Source organism: Halichoeres trimaculatus, unplaced genomic scaffold (assembly GCF_033239565.1).
Source record: "Halichoeres trimaculatus isolate MK-OKI-2021-1 unplaced genomic scaffold, fHalTri1.1 fHalTri1_scaffold_23, whole genome shotgun sequence".
NCBI classification, from domain to species: domain Eukaryota; kingdom Metazoa; phylum Chordata; class Actinopteri; order Labriformes; family Labridae; genus Halichoeres; species Halichoeres trimaculatus.
In genome coordinates, this window is record NW_027437201.1 from 17,129,199 (window position 1) to 17,148,363 (window position 19,165).

The 19,165-nt window shown below is 39.5% G+C and overlaps 4 protein-coding genes across 4 annotated transcripts; 2 read left to right on the forward strand and 2 right to left on the reverse strand.

The window, feature by feature from the left end:
- The first annotated feature begins 1,262 nt into the window (after nucleotides 1-1,262).
- tmem101 (transmembrane protein 101) lies at nucleotides 1,263-3,656 on the forward strand. The gene is made up of 4 exons (XM_074663457.1): nucleotides 1,263-1,463; nucleotides 2,073-2,253; nucleotides 2,391-2,537; nucleotides 2,773-3,656. The coding sequence occupies exons 1-4, from the start codon at nucleotides 1,333-1,335 to the stop codon at nucleotides 3,079-3,081; spliced, it is 768 nt and encodes a 255-aa protein (XP_074519558.1). The 5' UTR covers nucleotides 1,263-1,332; the 3' UTR covers nucleotides 3,082-3,656.
- A 282-nt stretch (nucleotides 3,657-3,938) lies between these two features.
- Nucleotides 3,939-6,795, reverse strand: LOC141785514 (uncharacterized). The gene is made up of 2 exons (XM_074663861.1): nucleotides 6,468-6,795; nucleotides 3,939-5,038 (listed from the first exon to the last, which is right to left on the reverse strand). Exons 1-2 carry the CDS (start codon nucleotides 6,753-6,755, stop codon nucleotides 4,265-4,267), a joined length of 1,062 nt encoding a protein of 353 aa, XP_074519962.1. The 5' UTR covers nucleotides 6,756-6,795; the 3' UTR covers nucleotides 3,939-4,264.
- A 929-nt stretch (nucleotides 6,796-7,724) lies between these two features.
- lsm12b (LSM12 homolog b) lies at nucleotides 7,725-14,660 on the reverse strand. Its single transcript, XM_074663265.1, has 5 exons — nucleotides 14,493-14,660; nucleotides 11,464-11,597; nucleotides 10,889-10,998; nucleotides 9,266-9,392; nucleotides 7,725-8,321 (listed from the first exon to the last, which is right to left on the reverse strand). The coding sequence occupies exons 1-5, from the start codon at nucleotides 14,617-14,619 to the stop codon at nucleotides 8,229-8,231; spliced, it is 591 nt and encodes a 196-aa protein (XP_074519366.1). The 5' UTR covers nucleotides 14,620-14,660; the 3' UTR covers nucleotides 7,725-8,228.
- A 989-nt stretch (nucleotides 14,661-15,649) lies between these two features.
- g6pc3 (glucose-6-phosphatase catalytic subunit 3) lies at nucleotides 15,650-19,073 on the forward strand. Its single transcript, XM_074663944.1, has 6 exons — nucleotides 15,650-15,994; nucleotides 16,926-17,032; nucleotides 17,125-17,215; nucleotides 17,316-17,434; nucleotides 17,599-17,740; nucleotides 17,820-19,073. The coding sequence occupies exons 1-6, from the start codon at nucleotides 15,777-15,779 to the stop codon at nucleotides 18,160-18,162; spliced, it is 1,020 nt and encodes a 339-aa protein (XP_074520045.1). The 5' UTR covers nucleotides 15,650-15,776; the 3' UTR covers nucleotides 18,163-19,073.
- Nucleotides 19,074-19,165: the final 92 nt, after the last annotated feature.

Below are 19,165 nucleotides of genomic sequence, written 5' to 3' on the forward strand. Positions count from 1 at the left end.
CACCTCAAATGAGACATGGCTAGATTTTTCTGATCAACCTCATGTCCTTCAAGCAAAAGTTTGAGGAAGTGAAATTATTCTAAGCTAATCACCTCCAACTGACATTTCATCTGAGACATGACTTGGCCCTGATCCTTAACTAAACCTTCAGCAGGACTCACACTAAGCCTTTTTCAGGATCTGGGTTAGTCTCATCTACTGAAGCTTAACACAAGGTACGTCATTCTCATTATGAAGGACAAGTGAGCGCAGCCTGATGAAAAACTTCCCCTCATTCTAATCTGTAGTACATGAGCTCAATTCTTGAATCATTTTAGTCAGACTGAGTACAAACAGGATAAATCACTGAATCACTGGCACTGATTTGTGTCAGGGCTTTTTTAAAAAATGTTTTTAAGAGGTTGTAATATTTTGGGTTACATTGGCAATTGACAAGTAGGACAACCATGGATGTGTGTTGTGTGCTTTAAAATCAGCTTCTGTATGAATTCCATATACAAAAAGTGCTGCTGATTATTATTATATATTTTTTTTAATGTATGAGTTTCCCAAGCTAATATCTCTTTATCTCTTTCATATGATTTATATTTACCTCTAAACTGAACATATTTTATTCATCTTGATTTGACTCAAACTTAATTTAACAAAACCAGGAAACACTTTGGCTGGCTCCTTTAATGCAAATCTGGAACCATGTTTCCTACAGGGGGATGGACGGGACAGTTTAAATATTGCTTTAATATTTTATTAACTGCATAAACTATACAGAAAATTAAATTAAAAAAATGTCATAGGACCAATATTATTTTTAGGTGCTGCCCTGACTACCTTACATATGAACTTTTTGGTTGTGTATTATATATTGTCGTAGTTTAACTCCAAGCCCTGAACAGCTTAATATCTGTATAATTTTAACATGTATTATGTCTCATTTATAAACTAGATTTTAAAATATTTTTAACTGTGTCGAAAAAATACATATACTCGTAAAAATATTGAGCCTGTATCATGAACTTGCAGGAAAATATAAAACGCCAACTACTGGCAAGACAGTGCTTCGAGTTTGAAATTTCTGCATTAATCTACTTTGTCCTCTAAGCGGCGCTCTCGTACTATTGTATCGTTTCCTCTACTTCTTTGAACAATAATGACCCGCCCATCTGGTCCCATCATCCAATCGGAGGACTCCTTTTCCCTTGAGTAACCGTTTCCTTCAAAGTAAGAGCCCGCGCGTTTAAATGACGCGTACTTCCTCTGTTGTGAGGCGATTAAAGCTCTTATTTTGAAATCTGTATAAAATGTGTGTGCAGTGTCGCTGGCAGCATAGCAGCCATGGCAGCTCCCAGCAGGAAACAAACGCTACGGTTTCTGAGCCAGTTAGGAGCGTTTATTTTAACCCGGTTTGGCTTTTGGAACTGTTTCAGTATGCTGATGCTGTTTGCTGAACGAGCGGACTCAAAAAGGTAACAAAAATAATGAAGAGAGCACTTTTAAGTAGCTAGTGTTAGCGAGGCTGCTAACGGCAAGCTAGCCTAACATCCAACTTGCATAGATAAAGCTTTAAATATCAAGATGAACGTGTTTAAATCCCCTTATTACTGCAGGGAGTCTTTTTAGGATGCTTACTGCTGCATTTCTCTGTTAAAAGAGCAAACGCACAAGTCGAAAGTTGTATGAATGACACGCATTAACCCCAAGGCAGAAAGTTGCAGCCATCTGGAGCTGTTTAAAATAAAGATGAGAGGTTATATTTAGACCGGTCTCCAATCTTTTCTGAGGGCTGTAATTAGTTCTAGTCAGAAAGAAATGGTGGTTTTAATCTTCTGTGTACACTGGGGGTGTTTTGTTTCAGTCTGTGGTGGGCTGCTCCAAGACAGCCACACCCTCTGAAGTTATCCTGTTATTATGTGTTTGGCTAGGATGTGCAGGATTAAGAAACCGGTTTGTCACCTTTCTGCGTGTTTTTTTTTTTTTTTTTTTTTTTGTATTTTTTCTAAATACATAGGTCAATAAATAAATGATAGCTGATCATAATCTAAACATGACTGGTTTTACAACCTTGTGTTTGTCAGGAAGCCAGACATCCATGTTCCGTACCTGTACGTAGACATGGGCGCTGCTGTGCTCTGCGCCAGTTTCATGTCATTTGGGGTGAAGAGGAGATGGTTTGCCATGGCGGCTGCCATTCAGCTGGCTGTCAGCACTTACGCATCGTATATTGGGGAACAAGTTTACTACGGAGACTGGCTGAAGGTGAGTCGGACAACTTTTCAACTCTGCACTATGTTCTTTAAATCAGCGGTTTCTTTTTTCTGTACTGGAAAGGATTTTTCTTGTTTTTGCTCTGGATGACTTTGATGGTGTTAAGCCTGATCTGTGTTCTTCTGCAGGTCAGGATGTACTCCAGATCTCTGGCCATCATTGGGGGCTTCCTGATTCTGGCCAGCGGAGCCGGGGAGGTGTACAGACAAAAAGCTCGCAGTAGATCTCTGCAGTCCACAGGACAAGTCTTCCTGGGAGTCTACCTCATCTGTCTGGTAACTCCTGTTTCCATTTAAAGATTTCTCATCATTGGTCACTGAACAAGCTTCTTGAAATTTCACTGAATTCAAAGGATTCCCATTATTCAAAGACAATCAAGCTCAAGACACTTAATTTTGAATTTATGTAATGAATCATGCCTTGATAAAAACTTTCTTCACACTAAAGTCAGGTCTAACCAGAGCTTTGAAGTTCATCTTGAATAATGTAGTCCCATTTTCCTGCCACTAGGTGTACTCCCTGCAGCACAGCAAAGAGGACCGGCAAGCCTATCTGAACCATATCGTTGGAGGAGAGATCACTCTTATGCTGCTGGAGGTTCTGTTCGGGGTTCTGGCTCTGGCCTTCCTCTCTGGCTGCTACATCCGGCTGGCTGCTCAGATCCTGTCCACCGTCCTTCCTCTGGTCATCCTGCTCATCGACGGAAACCTGGGCTACTGGCACAACACGCGTAAGGTGGAGTTCTGGAACCAGTTGAAGCTGATCGGACATAACGTGGGCATTTTTGGCGCCGTGCTGATCCTCGCTACAGATGGATGAACTCTCAGGCTCTCACAGATAACTTTTACACGCCGAGGTGTCTGCACAGGATGAGATTGATGAACTTTGTGGCACAGTCTGGCTCTGTGATCCAAGCTGGCGTCGCTCGGTGATCTCTCAGGATTCAAACACTCTAAGCTGAGACTGTGGGATGTTAGCAGTGTTGATTGTTTTGCCTTCCAGTTGGTTATTTTTGCTTTTGCATTGAAAAGAAGAAATGCTTTCTTATGCTATGTAATAATTTATTCAGCTCATGTTTACATTTTTGTCTCTGTTTTAGCTCTGAAACATGACACTGAGTATTGATATATTTTACCTGTAAGGTATTTTACTCCAAATTGAAAGTCTTAAACAGTTTGTTGATGTTTTACAGAGTTTTGTTTGAATGTTTTGATAATAAAGGGAAATTAAATTAAGCTAAAGAGTACTGCTTATGTGATGAGAAAATCTGTTTTTAGTGTCACAGTTAAGTTGTCAGTTTGATTAAAATCCAGAAGCACAGCTTTAACCTTTTGCTTCAATATTGTTCTCATTTTATCTCAGATATTTAGGGACTGTGGTGCACAAAAGATAAGGAGTTCAGTCCATGTGAGTATTCTTATGATTAAAGCTACTTCATTTTGGTAATCTGTGAAAACTTATGTGCGTTTCTGAGTCTTGAAAAAGTCAAACATGTTAAAAACTGAACGCAAGTGATGCCTTAAATAAATAAGATGTATGATTTATTGTTCTGTAGTTACATCAAGGTTTCAGCTCTGAAGTGTACAGGATTATGCAGAGAAATGATTCTTTAATGAGCAGTGAACAAGTTTCATTCTGTCTTAAAATCTAGTGAACTTCATTCAGCAGATCTGCAGGAAAATACTTTAATAACGGGGGAAATGCAACTTCAAATCAAAAAGAAATTCTTGAAGGGATTTGGCAAACAAAAAAACAGACAATTTGTGCTAATACATGTAGATTTTTAAGATAATTTGACTGGTTTAAAAATAGTTCATCCACTTCTGACAACAGGCAATGCTTCCATGGCGAGAGTTTTCCATCATCTTACGTCTCAGACAACATTTCTTTTTCACTGGCATTCCTAACAGACACAGAAAACAGAAGCACCTGTTCATGATTGTTCTGAGCATTTTCTTTGCACTTCAGAATTCAAAACTCTTCACAAGAGTTGAAAAGCAGTTCATTTTTCTTCTTTCTCTGATTCTGCATCACTCGCAGCCTGATTGTTCTTCCTGTTGTGCTCTGCTTTCACCAGAGCGCCAATCACAGCGAGCAGCACAGTGATTGTGATGACTAGCACTGTCGCCGTCTCAGCCACACATAGCTGACTGTCCAGAGACGCCAGGGAGCTCCCAGCCTGCAGAGGAGGAGCATGACACACAATGTCCTTGTAGTCATACACACGCAGACGTCTGACGTGCTGGATCTTGTTGAAGATGCGTTGCAGCTCACAGTCGCAGATCCATGGGTTGGAGGACATCATGAGGTAGGTGGTAGTGGTGGTCTGGAGCTTCAGAAAGGTCTTGAACCTGATGCGCTCCAGCTGGTTTCCCTGTAAACTGAGCAGGATCAGACTCCTCAGGGGAGCCAGAGCTTCAGTCTCAATCACTGAGATGTTGTTGTGTCCGAGCAGCAGTCTCTCCAGGCTCTGCTGTCTGCTCAGGAGGCCGTCTGTCAGCACGTTGAGACGGTTTCCCTCCAGGCTGAGTACGCTCAGCAGAGACAGCTTGCTGAAAGCTCTGATATCAATCATCCTGATGCAGTTATAACTGAGGTCCAGTTTCCTCAGGTTTTCCAAATCAGCCAGAGAGGAAGAGTCCAGGTGCTGCAGTAGGTTGTGGTCCAGCCTGAGCTGCTGCAGGGAGGACAGACTCTGAGAGAAGTCCTCAGGGAGCCAACGTAGGCGGTTAAAACTCAGGTCCAGTCTCTCCAAGAAGTGAAGTGATAAGAAAGACTGAAACACAGACAGAGAAAATCTCTGGCTTAGAGATCTGACAGTGGGTTAAAAATAGAGAAGATATCTTAACAGAGATTCAGGGGCAAGGGACTGTGTGTATGTAAAAACAAAGACAAGAAAGAAAAAGACATATTTAGAACTCCTCAGAGTACAACTTTTAGTTTTTTAACATTCCAAAAATTCTTCAAAAAAAAAAACAAAACAAGGCTAGCCTCGAGAATTTTGTGATTTTTTTTAAATATTTTTTTTAACCAAAAATAAACTGTTGAAAAAAAAAACAATGAGGAAACTTAGAGGGCTTATATGAATGAACCTTTGGGACATAACCTCTCCGGGCAAAGTTTTTGCTGTTTTTAAACATTTGGAAAATTCCCTGAAAAAAAATACACTAGGCTAACCCCTTGGAATTTTGTCAAAATTTTGAAAAAAATAAAGCGCTGAAAAAATTCAATTGGGACTTTCCTAGGAAATTCATAAAGACTTCCTAGGGGTAAATAACCTCGCAGCGCACACGTTTAAGTGTTCATAAAGTTTTGAATAAAAACAAGGCTAACCCCATGTGTTTTTGTCAGAATTCTGACTAGAAATAAACTAAAAAAATTGCTAAAAAGCACATAATAGAGACATTCACATGACAACCCATGAGGGTAAAAGTTTTGGTTCAAAATATGGAAAATTCTGGAAAAAAAAAAACGTACCAAGGATAATCCCTTTGGAGTTTTGTCAAAATTATGAATTAAATAAAATGCTGGTTAAAAAAAAAATGACAACACTCTTACAAAGAAACCCTGTGACTTTATTAGTCTTTGTGGTTGTGGTTCACCTTTTAGTGTTATAATTTATTCACAAAATTTTGAAAGAATTGCACACCCACTGAGGCTAACCTGTTATGTTTTTGTTGGAATTCTGACCAAAAATAAAATGCTGAAAAAACACAATGAGGACCCTCATGTGGCTCTTATAAAGACAGCTGGTGGTATAATAAGTCGTCAGGGCACACCTTTTAAAGTTTTTCAACATTTGTAGATTTATTTCCAAAAAACCTGAGCTAACCCCATACGCACTCCCAGGGCTTATATAAGCATGCCCTAGGGATTAATAACCCCTCTGGGTACACTTCTGGTGTTTCATTTTTTTCTAAATCAGAAAATTGAGCCCTCATGGTGCACTTTTTGATGCTTTTCCAAATTCAGAAAAAAATGTAAGGTGAACCCTCATGTTTTTATCACGTTCCCTTTCCCTGCATCAGTCCGTCTCTTGTTCCAGCTTCAACAGTTCAGGCTGCAGATGATAACATGCGGTGTATTTTCTCAGCCTTACCCTTATTATGTTTGTGTCCAATCTTTCAAAGTAAAACCTCTGACCACCTCTAAAACAAACAGCAGTAAAATGTAAACCACATGACCTGTCCGTCCTCGCTCTGTACCTGTGGCTGCAGACTGTGGATGCTGTTGTTGGACATCAGCAGGATCTTCAATGACCACAGCCCCATGAAGGATCTGCTGTGTACCTCCGTCAGCCTGTTTCCACCTAAATCCATCATCCAGGTGCCATGAGGGACACTTGGAGGAACCCGGACCAGACCACAAGACTGGCAGTCCACCAATGCCGAGGACTCATAGCAGAGGCAGTCAGGAGGACACAGCTTGAAGCCAAAGGATGCGTTGAGAAGAAAAGGAATCAAACTGAACGGGACAAATCCACTCAGAGGCATCTTTACACTAAAACTGATCTCTTCTGAAAGTCATTGTTGCTCTGGGTAAAGTTCCCCTCAACGAACGACAGCCTTCAGCGTCACTGTACTGCTGTCATGTCAGTCAACTCTCAACAAGCTGAGCAGACGTTGAATATTCATGACTGGAGCAGGATTATGGGCTTAAACAGATAATCACAAAATACAAACATATCGGGGGAACAACCTGGTCGTTTTTGGACTGATTCCTAAAAACAGGATTAACATCTGCTACTAAATTTAGATACTTTAAGCTTTTTTAGTGGAAGCACTTACTCCATGTTAGCATTTCTGTAGCAGGGGACCAAATATTTGAATTCTCATAACTTAATCTTCTGGTTTGTAGAAACTCAGTTTGGAACCATGTATGGTAAACATAACAATAAAATTTAGCCATAATTTTCAATCTGATCTTTTTTTCTGATTTGCTTAAAAAACAAATTATTAAACCTTTTAAGCCTTAATCCCACAAAATGCAAGTGCAGTCAACCACTGTCAAAACCTTACAGCCTGCACAAAGTTTAAATGCACTTTCTCCTAAAAGCAAACTTCTTATTCCTTCAACTACACTCCGAGTATTCAGTGAACTTTGTCAGCAAAAGACATGTTTAAGCAAAGGGTCTATACCAAGGATTTACTGTGCAGTGCTTTTTGGCACTCAGGGAGCAGCAGTAAATACCATCAAGCAGCTTTGGAGAATTCAGAGGCTTAAAACATTTAAATAAATAATTTGAGCAGTGATGGTTTCAGTTTGCTGTGGATAGTTTGTAGGGACACATCAGTCTGCCCGATCCCTGACGAGAACTCAAGGTGAAGTAGAGTTTAAGCATTAAATGCAAGCCGTATACAACCCACAGTTTACACACATCATCAGTAACACCTGCTGCTTTCGAGCGTGTGATTTGTTCAGGGGAAGTAGAAAAAGTTGTTGAAAATTACAGTCAGAATTTTTGTTACTTTTATTTTAGAAAATGTCCTTTAAAGTGTGGCATTTCAAGTCACATTTTGTTTTTAAAATACAGAAAATACAGACAGTAGAACATGGATACAGCAAAAAAAGGAAACAATGACAGAAAATAAAGCTAACAAGCCTTTCTGACTGCTCTAGTTTTCTCTTTTTGAAATGGAACTGAAGGCAAAGGAAGGAGGGCGGAAAAAGAAAAGGTTTCAGGGGGAGGAGGGAGGAGTGGGGGCAGAATGAGACAAGTTAGTTAAGGAAACTATGGTTGCTTTATGGTTCATGTTTAAATTATTCTTTATAAAGTCTAATTTAAGATTTAATCTTTCCTCTTTCTTTTTTGTCTTTTTCATTTAATGGTATTTTGATCTTCTGGATCCAGGGCCCTCAGCGCTCCTCCTTGTGGTCTCAGACTGAGGACAAGGAATGCCGACTTAGTCTGGCAGTGGGAACAAAACCACCTACGTCGCCTTCCCCGGCCGACCCACACTGCCAACTCAAGAAGATAAAGTGGAGTCCTTCTGTGTTTGCTGTGCTTGTGAACGTTGCATGGACTTCTGACTTTCCAAGTCTCTAAAATGTTTCTCAACCTGCCGAGACAAACGGAGACAGGGATGAGCAACATGGGCAAAAACACTGACGATAACATTAATACAATAAAGTTATGTAAATTTACAGATACCAACTGGGCTGTTTCCTACACAAATTAGCTAACAGCCAAAACGTCCTGAGGAATATGTATACTTCAACTCGTCTGTTTAGGAGACATTGAAATTCCTTTTTCAGCAGTTTTTAAAAGTTATTCCAAAGGAGACCAACTTCAGTCATCAATTTTATCAATTGATATGGCAACAGGCAGATTTCCTTCTCTAGCTATTCTTGAGCATTTTTTTGGAAAAACATAGCAGCTACTGCTTGGCTCAGTTTGCCGGTTTAAATGCAGTATGATAACTGACAATCTGAACAGACGCAGTTTGGCGTGATTCAAATCAGATTGTGTATCTCGGCTGTTACTTATCTGACGCCTGCATCTCAAACAGCAAATCATGTCAGCAATGTTTGGACATGCTGTCACGGCATCATTAGGACGGAACTAATTTATGTTCCTGCAGCACAAACAAAGTTCATGCACTCGTGCCTGAGCTTCATTTGGCCTCGCGTCTTGTAAACTTAGCAGCAGGTGCAACACTGAGAAGGCCGCCGGTTGCATGACATACAGCAGCACATGCTGAGGTAAAGCTAAGGTTAGCTACGCCAGAACTTTCAAGGTTGACAGGGACACTAGAGAGAGAATACACAGATGTGTGTTCATCTAAAGCTGGTGTCAGTGACCTGCAGCAAAGTGTCATTCATTTAACGCCGCACTCCTCTGGATGAGCTCCTTCTGATCCTGATGATAGAGTTTATCAAAGAGTTGAAGCATTTCTAACAGTTCTATGGAAACCTGTGCCTCGGTGTAGGTATGACTTGGTTTCTTCTAACTGTCACTTTATCATTTCATACTTCATATTTAAAAAAAAAAAAAGTCACTTACTATTTTGCGTACATGACTTAAAGCGCTTCCCTCTTTGCCTTTGCAGTTCTCAACCTGGTAAGGCGGCGAGATTACAACGTCGTCCATCACAATAATGTTCTTCTCCTGCCATTTACAGTCTTTGATGCTGCAAAGAAACAGAAAGCATGTTATTATCAGCAGCTCTGAGGAGATTTATTAGTTCAGGAAATACTTCAACATGAATAAAGGGATCCACAACAACACAGAGGCTCTCCTTATCCATTTCTCTTCACTTTGTCAAAAACACATACTACAATGTCCAGTAATATGTGACTATTGCGGTAGTAGTTATGGTTTAAAATGTTCCACAGATTTGTACATGCTGAAGTGTTAAGTTGAGTAATCAGGTTGGTGTGTAGGTATTTGTCACGTAGGATGAAACTGAGTCAAAGTGAAACTGACAGAAAAGTGAATCAGAGGAGGGGGGAGCTGAATGAGACTCATGATGAGGTGAGAAATTGAACAGAAAGTTTATTCCAGTAAAATGAAACCTAGCAGTTACAGCTATCTTATAAATGAGTGAGGTCCATTCAATCATGCTGCGAACACTGAGTAAAGTTGGTGCAAGTCTGAGATTCGCTGCTTTATTAGATGTAAGGGTAAGAATCGGGCTATGGAAAAAAAGCCTAGACTAAAATTTGATATCAAACAACATTTTCAAGAAAGAAACAAAAGGAAATTCTATGACATGTATGAAACGTTTTTCTCTTTTGCCTGTCCTGAAAAACAGTGATGGATAAACCAAACGTGAGCTCTAGTCCTGTCTTGTGTGAAATATTTTAGCTAATACCAGATGATTTTGGACATTTCAAGTCAAGATCATGACAAAAACTAGTTGCACTTTTGATTATGTAGAGCAACATAAGACTTTAAATTTCCATTGTCCACTTTCCTGCTTGACTTTATTCAAACAGATCTAAAAACAAAACTATCCAAATATTTACTCAGACAGCCTGAAGTCAGCTACTATCCTCAATTTAAGGACATAATTCATTGAAATCTCGGCACAATATAATAATCATCAAATAAGAGTAGGAATAAGTTACCATACACCAAAGTAAGTCAAAACTCTTCTCAAAGCATTTTTTATCTCCTTCTCCCAAAATAATCACAGGCTACTTGAACTTCTTGGATCAGCTGTAGTTTTTGGTTTTGTTTTTGAACAATGTGTCCACAAGTTCCCATTCGAAATGACGTGCCCTCCAGGTCACCAGCAACCCGAGCCAAAGTTCACATTAGTTAAGTCTAGTGAAGAGGGTTTCGCTCTTTTGCCACAGGAATTTCTACCAGCTCTAAATCCCATGATGCATTGTAATCTCTGCAGGAATGAAATGTGCAAATGAAGATGGAATTAAGATGCTTTCATCTCCGACTCTGTGTTTTCTGTCAGATCTGGTCTCTTTCTTTGGGATGGTTTTTGGGCTGGTTTGGACTGATGAAGCCAATAACAGATGGCGCACATGACTTTAAAACCAGCATCAGCTCATCTCTTCTGTTCACTCTGCTTTTACAATTTACTGATATTCAGATAAAAGTGATTCTTACCAAGAAGAGTAAGCATATATACATACAGTTGACCGTACAGCAGTGTGCAGCTCTTACGTTTTGTGAATAGTCTGGAATAGCTGTTGGCCCTCCACAGAAACCCCAGCACTGATTGCATAGGCTTGGGACAGCTTGTCCTCCTTTTCTGTCCGTGCTCGATTGGCAAGCTGTGAAGAGGGGGAGAGAACAAAAGGCTTTCTTTAATCAAGTTTTATTTGTTTTGACAGCTTTGAACCAAGAGCAGCTTATTTTTAATCGCAGAAGGGACAGGTCTGGATAGTTTCATCAGTTGTCTTTATTGTTTCTCAGTTAATGACTCAAACAATCTCACTCACAATGCTCTGCTTCAGAAGCTGATGTCTCTAAATCTAATTTGGCACAACAAAGTGATCCCTCTAATTTGGTTTGACATTTAAAGTTTGGATATGATTCCCTTCATTTTACTGCTAAGGTCAGATAGAGGGGGGTGTATACCAGCTTTACTGGAGTCACACACATCCTGAATGTGACGTCAGGTGGTGATCAGGATTTACACACAGACAAATATTCCTTCTTCACCAAGAATTCTTCTGCTTTTCATGTGACTATGATCTGACCACACTCAGGTTAAGGACAAAGATGAGGGGACTTACCTTGCTAACATTCAGTGATGCTAGTGGGGGTGGAGTCTCAGTGCGGTCATTAATTATGTCCACATCGGAAACATAGGCTAAGTTGATCAGGATGACGTCGTTGAGGTTTGGCTTACCGCTGGAGGAAGCACATTCTGTGAAAGACCTTGAGTCAAGGCGAAACACTTAGAGGCACAGAAACACACCACAGAAGAAGAAGTGACAAGTGACCCTGATGAACCTGCTCCTCTGTTCAGTGTCGGTGAACAGAGGCCTTATGATACCGAGAACACAGGCTGAGTTACACTGACTGTGAAAGGGGGTGCCAGTTACAGGATGCAGCTACAGAGGGCAGTGCTGCCACCTATAGAAATCATGGATGAATGAATGAAGACTTTGATGGAAATGTGTGAAAATCTGCAGCTGATAGAGCAACAGAGCTAGTGTCACCTGGTATTGAGTAACAGAGTTAATCGATCAAACGAAACATCAACCAATGCAGTGAAACGCAGTATGGCTTATTCTATGAAGTGCTTCATTATTATGTAACAAATCCAACCATGGAATCTTAATCTGCAACACACTGGTTTACAGTCAGGGGAGGTCATTTCTTATTTCTCAAGGTGAAATTTTGAGTCAAACTTGTTTTGCAGAAACATTTACAAAAAGAAGGAGGAACTAAATTTAATCTACGTTCCCATAAATCCGTAGTTTTCAGAAACCTTGACAGAGCAGAGCCTCGAGGCATTGACCCCACTTACCCTTTACTGTAATACAAACAGGGCTTGCAGGGTGAACGTGAAGCACAGCAGGTTTTCTTTGCATTTTACACCACTTTCCTCAAAATAAGTGGCACATATTCTGGGGCCAACTAGTCAATTCTTTGCCAATAGATTCAACAAGCTAGGACTGCTCAACTTAGAATTTAATTTGCCTCAAAATTTTCTGACCTCCTAAACTTTTTAGCTGTTCTCCATAAGACTCCCAAACCATGATAATGAAAGCTAAATATGCAGCCTACACATGTAGGCTTTGTTTGCACAATCACTGACTCCACTAGTTTTATACAGAAACTAATTTAACTGTTGTGTCAGAGTACACTTCAGTGACAAGCAGGTCAAACCAACAGAGACCTTCCATTTTTTTTACACTGTGTGTGTGTGTTTTAAAACCTACGTCAACTTAAGTCACGGGGTTATCCAACATATCTAAACGTTGTTCACATACACACACACTGACTCATGGCTGACTCATTTACAGTGTCGGGAGAAGTAGTCACTGAACAAATAGTCATCAATTTCTGAATGATACCATAGACTGTACGACCTTTTCTAACACCCCCTGGACTGACAGGAGTGCAGAGGACAGACTGCTGCCTCTGATGTCACAAGAATAGCAACAGGAAATATAAATTTACAACAGTCCAGCTCCTGATGTCTCCGTCTGTGAATCTCTAACCACTTGTATACTCCACTTTCATGACACATTAATCTTGGCATCAATATAAAACTTTAATCAGTGTATTTGCAGATTAAACTTTTATGTTCACTGTTTGCACTAGTACTTCTTTTTACTGTTACTGCACAATTACATTTACAGCTCTAGTACCATGGTGAATAATCACACCTAAACGTCTCAGTAAGAATGCTCAGATTTTGATAAATATGTTGGTTTCTCAAAATGTATAGATTATATTTCCAGTTCAGGTACATTTTACTTTCCTAAACTCATTTACGAGAGTATTTTATTACTGTTACTAACTAAATTTATGTCAGAAATAGCAGGGAAACTCACAAATAAAAAGTAGGGGGAAGTATTGGATCTAAGATAGAGGCATGCCAGGACTAAATTCTGATGCCACCAGTCAATCTTTTTAAGAAACAAAAGTAAATGTAACCTAGAGCACGTTTTACACATTACAGGTACAACATAAAAGAAAGTCTCTCGCACCTGTCCAAATAATGTGGTGAATAAAACAGACACAAGCTTTATCTAATTTAAATGTGGGATTATTTTGCTACAACAAAAAGATTGTGATCATGTAGAACATTAAATATTGTATCGGAATCACTCAAATTTCATTGTACTTGTATTCAATAAGGTCTGAAATAAGCCAAAACTTAATATTTACTCAGAATGTCAGATGAGTACATCAGCCAAGCTTTAATTCTATGAATTAATACTTTTCACCTGATATGAGCGTTTCTTTAATGTATGTGGGTTCGTTTTTCTGGTTTGCTCTAGGAAGCTGCTGCTGTTTAAACACGAGTTTGTCCGTCAAGTACATCCATCCATCCCACCATCCATCCATGAATGGGTGTAGACATGTTAACCAGCTAGCGAACGAAGGATGAAATGATACCAGCTCAATTCAAAACGTGGTAGTAAAAATAGGCCTCATAATCACCCAAGAATTTCAGCGTGAACAGAATTGGATGAGATATAGTAAAACAAAAAAAAATCCAGTTGAGAAGCTTGGGAATGCTAATACCGTTAATTGAGCTAGTAGCGGTAGTGTGGGGTTGACCGTAAGTTAGCATGTTAGCCGAGCTAACAGTTGAGTACAGCGTGGATTGGATGCTCACCCTCCATTCATCTCTACGACTCAAATGTAACCGTTAGCATCCACGGCATCACGAGCTGTGTGGGGAAATTCTGTGAAACGTGACAAGAGCACGCACAAGGTGCGGCGAATGTCAGTTAGCCTGCTAACTAGCAACGGTTAGTGCCTGTTGAGAGCACACAGCCATGATGGATGCCAGATACTGATCCATGTTGAGGGCTGGCAATACAATGAGTGGATTCAAAACACATGCCTGGCAGATAGCGTGAAGCCATGAAATCATCCAGGAACGCCAATACTGACTTCGACAGATAAGCAATGCATGTGCAGCTTTCTAGCAAGTGAAAATATTTAAACGAACAATAAGTCAGCTCCCACCAATTACGCCTGCGCGGATCACTATTTGACATATTTTCGGTTACCCTACAGGCCCTTGCAGCCAGGCAGGCCAGCAAGCCGTCCACAGCTCCAAACGAACAAAGGATACTCAGAGTTAACATCTTCGACTGGTAGTCAAAAGCGACCACTTCTCCTTGTAGACGCTGGCCCAAGCAGGTGAGGCAAGAGACATGGCTCCCGACGCTGAAATACTCCCCCGGTCCAGGAGCCGCCATCTTCTCCGCCAGGAAACCGGAGCGCCTGCCTTACGTAAAAGACGTGATGTCGTAGCAACGAAACATGGGCGTGTCGAAGTACGTCGCGTTCACGTTACGGTCATATCAAAAATTTTAATTTAGATAACCACGAAAAAGATTTGACCTCCCTTTTTGATTAAAAAAAAAAAAAAAAGTCGTATATTTAACGCATGGTCTGTGTGTAAGGTACAGACATTTTGCTTTAAAAGGTGTAAAAATATTTGTAAAGTAATCGGAACTATATGCAAGTGTTCTTGTTGCATTAGTGCCTCAATTTTATTCCTTTCTTTCCTTTTTTCTATCTATGTATTTATGCTGATTTAATACTCCTTTGCGCTGAATGACTGATTTATCTTATTGTTGTATCTATATCAGTCATGACAGTATTTTCTCTATTTCAACTTTTGGCTCTTACTGCCATTGTCATAACACTTATCTCCTTTTTAAATCTATCTTTTTTTCTTAGTTTTTATCCGTCTTACTTCGTTATTTCACCGTTTGTTTGCCGACTTTAATTTTATTCATTCAATTATTCTCTTAATTATTCTTTCAGTTCATTTTATTTTATTTTCTTCTATTAATATATTAATTTATTTATCTGCTTTGTCTTTTTGGGACTTCCGTTTCAAGAGCAGTTTGTAAAACATTGTAGTAGTAAAAGTAATAGATATTTGTACATACATTTAAAACAATAAGAAAAAATAAACTATATAGTAGTTCAATGAAAGTTATAGGAATTTAGTAAATCATCTAGGAGATATGTAACTAGCGGGACTAATTTCTTAAAGTGTTACTCCTCAAAGCTTCGTTTGGAATGTGCAAAATGAGTCAAATCGGTAATTAAACTTGTTTTTTGTTTAGTTATTTTTACGATGACTTTATTAAAAATGAAACTTTCTTGATATTTTGACTGTTTGCCTGTAGTTTTTCATCCCTTGAAAACTACAATAGTATAAGCCTACAAAACAGTCTCCCTCTTTCTCGTCCCCTCCCAAGCCAAACTCCTCCCCCTACTGGACATGCCTAGGCACTGCACACTCAACTGTAGCACATCCGCACATCCTGAAGTACATCATAATGAGCTTTGCATTTGAATTTTATTAAATCCGGTACATGGGTTAGGAGAAAACGAACAGATGGAGGCTATCTATACTCAAGGCATCTGGATCGCCGAAAGTCTCCAGCAGAGAACGAAGAGTCATGAGAAACTTTGGCTGCTTGTCACACATCTTGGAGATCCCAAAGCAGCCTTTCTTCTGGTCTTTCCTTTTACATATTTCCTCAACAAACGTGCCGGAGTGGCAGTGATCTGGGTAGCAGCCATATCGGAGTGGTTGAACTTGGTGTTTAAATGGTAAGACTTTTGGAGAAGGCAGTGTTTATTCTGGAGGCTTCACTTTACCATATGCTCTAAAGTAGCATCCTAGCTAGCTGCCAAACACTCTATTAACATCAAAACACATAAATAGAAGACGAGTACAATGTTAGTGTGGTATTGTCTTTTTAAAACAGTTGTTTGATCAAATGTTTTTGATAAAGCATTTTTTTGAATGGTATCTTTTATACGTTGCAGTTTGCGGAAGCAAAGACAGTCCGTCAATGAGCGCTGTCCGACTCGGTACATTTGTTAACGGAACCTTTATTATTTTCCCTACAGCAGTCGTTAGCGTTTACACAGCTTCAAACAAACGCGAAATTGTATTAAGTAAGGTAAAAAAATTATCATATTAAATAATTTTTAAAAATCAAAATAAAAAAGAAGTTCATTTGTGACTTTCTATTACCTTTTTATAAAATGTAACGACTACATCATATTTTAAATACGATAGATGTTTTGTAATTATCTTCTATCAGTGAATAATGCTGTTTTCATATTTTTTTTAGGTTTGAGTTTACCTTTTTTGTGTTTCTTCTGACACAGTTTAATTTAAGCTCTTTTTTTGTAAGATGAAACAGCAACAAGCAAACCATTGAAAATACTGAGTGGTTTAAAGCAAATTACATTATTTAAAGGTATAGATTTAAATTCAAAGGTTTGTCAGCCACAACCACAAACAAAAGACAAACTTATGTGTGAGACCAAGACATAAATTAAAGACAGTTTCTCCCTATTTTCTTGGTATACTTTCTTGCTCAGACACAATTACATTTTCAGTATTTTAAAAAAGTTTTGTAAATTTTGATTCTATTTTTATTCCCTTTTCATATTTTTCTTTGTTATAATTGTTACTGAATTGAAATCTATTGTGCATAATGTGTTATTTAATTTTATTTTTTTCTCTTAGGATGCTATTTGGAGAAAGGCCATTCTGGTGGATCGGTGAATCACGTCTTTTTGTCAACAAACAACCTCAAGTTCACCAGTTTTCCTCCACCTGTGAGACTGGCCCAGGTAAGATGATTTTTAAGACAAACACAGCATGCATCTGTCATAAACACTTGACTCATTGCAGTCAGACCTTTAACCTGTTGTCTGTGTCTTAGGCAGTCCATCAGGACACTCAATGGTTACAGCAGCGGTCTGGTGGGTGGTGGTGTCCTCACTGGGGTCATACATGTACTCTCGTACACGCAGGTAAGCTCCTCTGTAATAAATAAAACAGCTGCTTTTAAACTTGGGAACATAAGGATGAGAGCCTCAGAGACCACACATAATTTTCTCTTTGTGCCAACAGTGTTCTGTTATCTGCTGTTCCATACCTGCTCTATGTGCTGATACTGGTGGCTGTTGGAGTCTCCAGGATATTCATCCTCGCCCACTTCCCCCATCAGGTTGTCGCTGGCTCCATAACAGGTCTGGGCTTATTTCTTCACATTTCATTGTACAGGTTTAATACCCAAACTATTCCCCTAACATCAACAAGAAACTGATAGCTAGCATGTGACCTACAGAGGGCAAAGTAAGTGCTGCTTTTTTTTGAGGAATTATATTGAATTGATAAAGCTTGTTTTTGTCAGGTGTGTTTCTGGGGATCATTCTGAGCCACAGAGTACCAGAAGGTCGCCCCCTGCTGTTCTTTTTTAGTCTCAGCATTGGTTTGCTGCTTGGCACTGTATTGCTGCATACTGGCCTGCGGCAGCTGGGAATCGACCTCTCCTGGTGAGCCTTATAAAATGACTTTAGTGTGTATAGATAAGTCTGCTCAGTATAAAACAACTCGTTCTGTTTTTTTCCTCAGGTCCATTGCTCTGGCTAAGAAATGGTGCAGCCATGAAGAGTGGATCCGTTTGGACACAGCTCCATTCTCCTCCCTGACTCGAGACTGTGGGGCTCTGCTGGGTATGGGGCTGGCTCAGTACTGGAAACCTGGTGGTTACTCTCTGCCGTGGGCCCCACGAGCTTTATGTCTGGCCTTTTCCTCTATGGGTCTGTACCACGTCCATCGTCTGCCGCTTCCAATCCGACCTCAGGGCCTCTTTTACGGGCTGTTTTTCATCAAATTCGTTATCGTGCCTCAGATTGTCATGGTGCTTGTACCAGGACTCATTTACCTTTTCACTCATAAGAAGAAGAAAGAGTAGGAACCATGATCACTCCATTTCAAAGGCATTTGTCTTCTGTTAAATCTGCAGAGTACTCCTCAGGTCTCTGTACAAAATTGTAAATATATATTTACTTGCAGGTGAAAATTTGACTGGTGTTGGTCTTTGGAGGGTGCCTTCATATTTCGTTTCATTTTTGAAAATGTGGGAAATGTGCCATATTTTGAAGTACTGCATATTTGCAGTAAATTTATCTTCTGTTTTTTTTTATGTTACTGTATCCTTTTTAGAAATGGACAATTTATTTTTGCTGTAGAGGCGTTTGCCATAAAGAATTTGGTTTCTTGCAGCAAAATAAGGTCACTGAGGAAAGGTTGTGGAATGATTTTTTGAGTAAAGATTATTTGTTTTTACTTGAACAACTTTCATCTCTTAGACCTTCAACAGTTGAGGGAAAAGGTTTTAAGTATTCAGATTTTTCTCAGTCAAACTGTTAAAAATTCTCATGATTGTTTACTTTTGTTTATATCACAAAGTAAAGGTGCTCTAAGGGTTGAGCTTTGCACACTTATAATCAACACTTATAATCACCCTATTGTCTGTGCAATGACATTTAAAAACATTAAAAAAGTTCAAGAGTCACATCATTGTTGTATAATCTGTGTTAAAACTTGCACCCACATTCACCACAATGCAACCATCACCAGGGGGAAAGCTAGCTTAGCATTGCATGGCTAATAATAAGCAGAGGTGAAGAGTGGGTTTAAGAAATGACATAAACCTACCCATAGTCTCCCTCCTTTACAGAGCACTTTCTGAAGTCACTCACAGCTGATTGATGCTCAATTCATCAAAGTGGAGGGATCAGAATCAGGTGCATGCTGTGGGACAAACTCCTCCTGAAACAGAAACTTACATAACACACAAATAATGTGCAATTTACATGATCAAACAAATCACGCCATGGTATGAGAATTACACTCAACTTCTTCAGTAGCGTTTTTTTTCTTTATGCCAATACCTTGGAGTTTTTTTTCTCCAG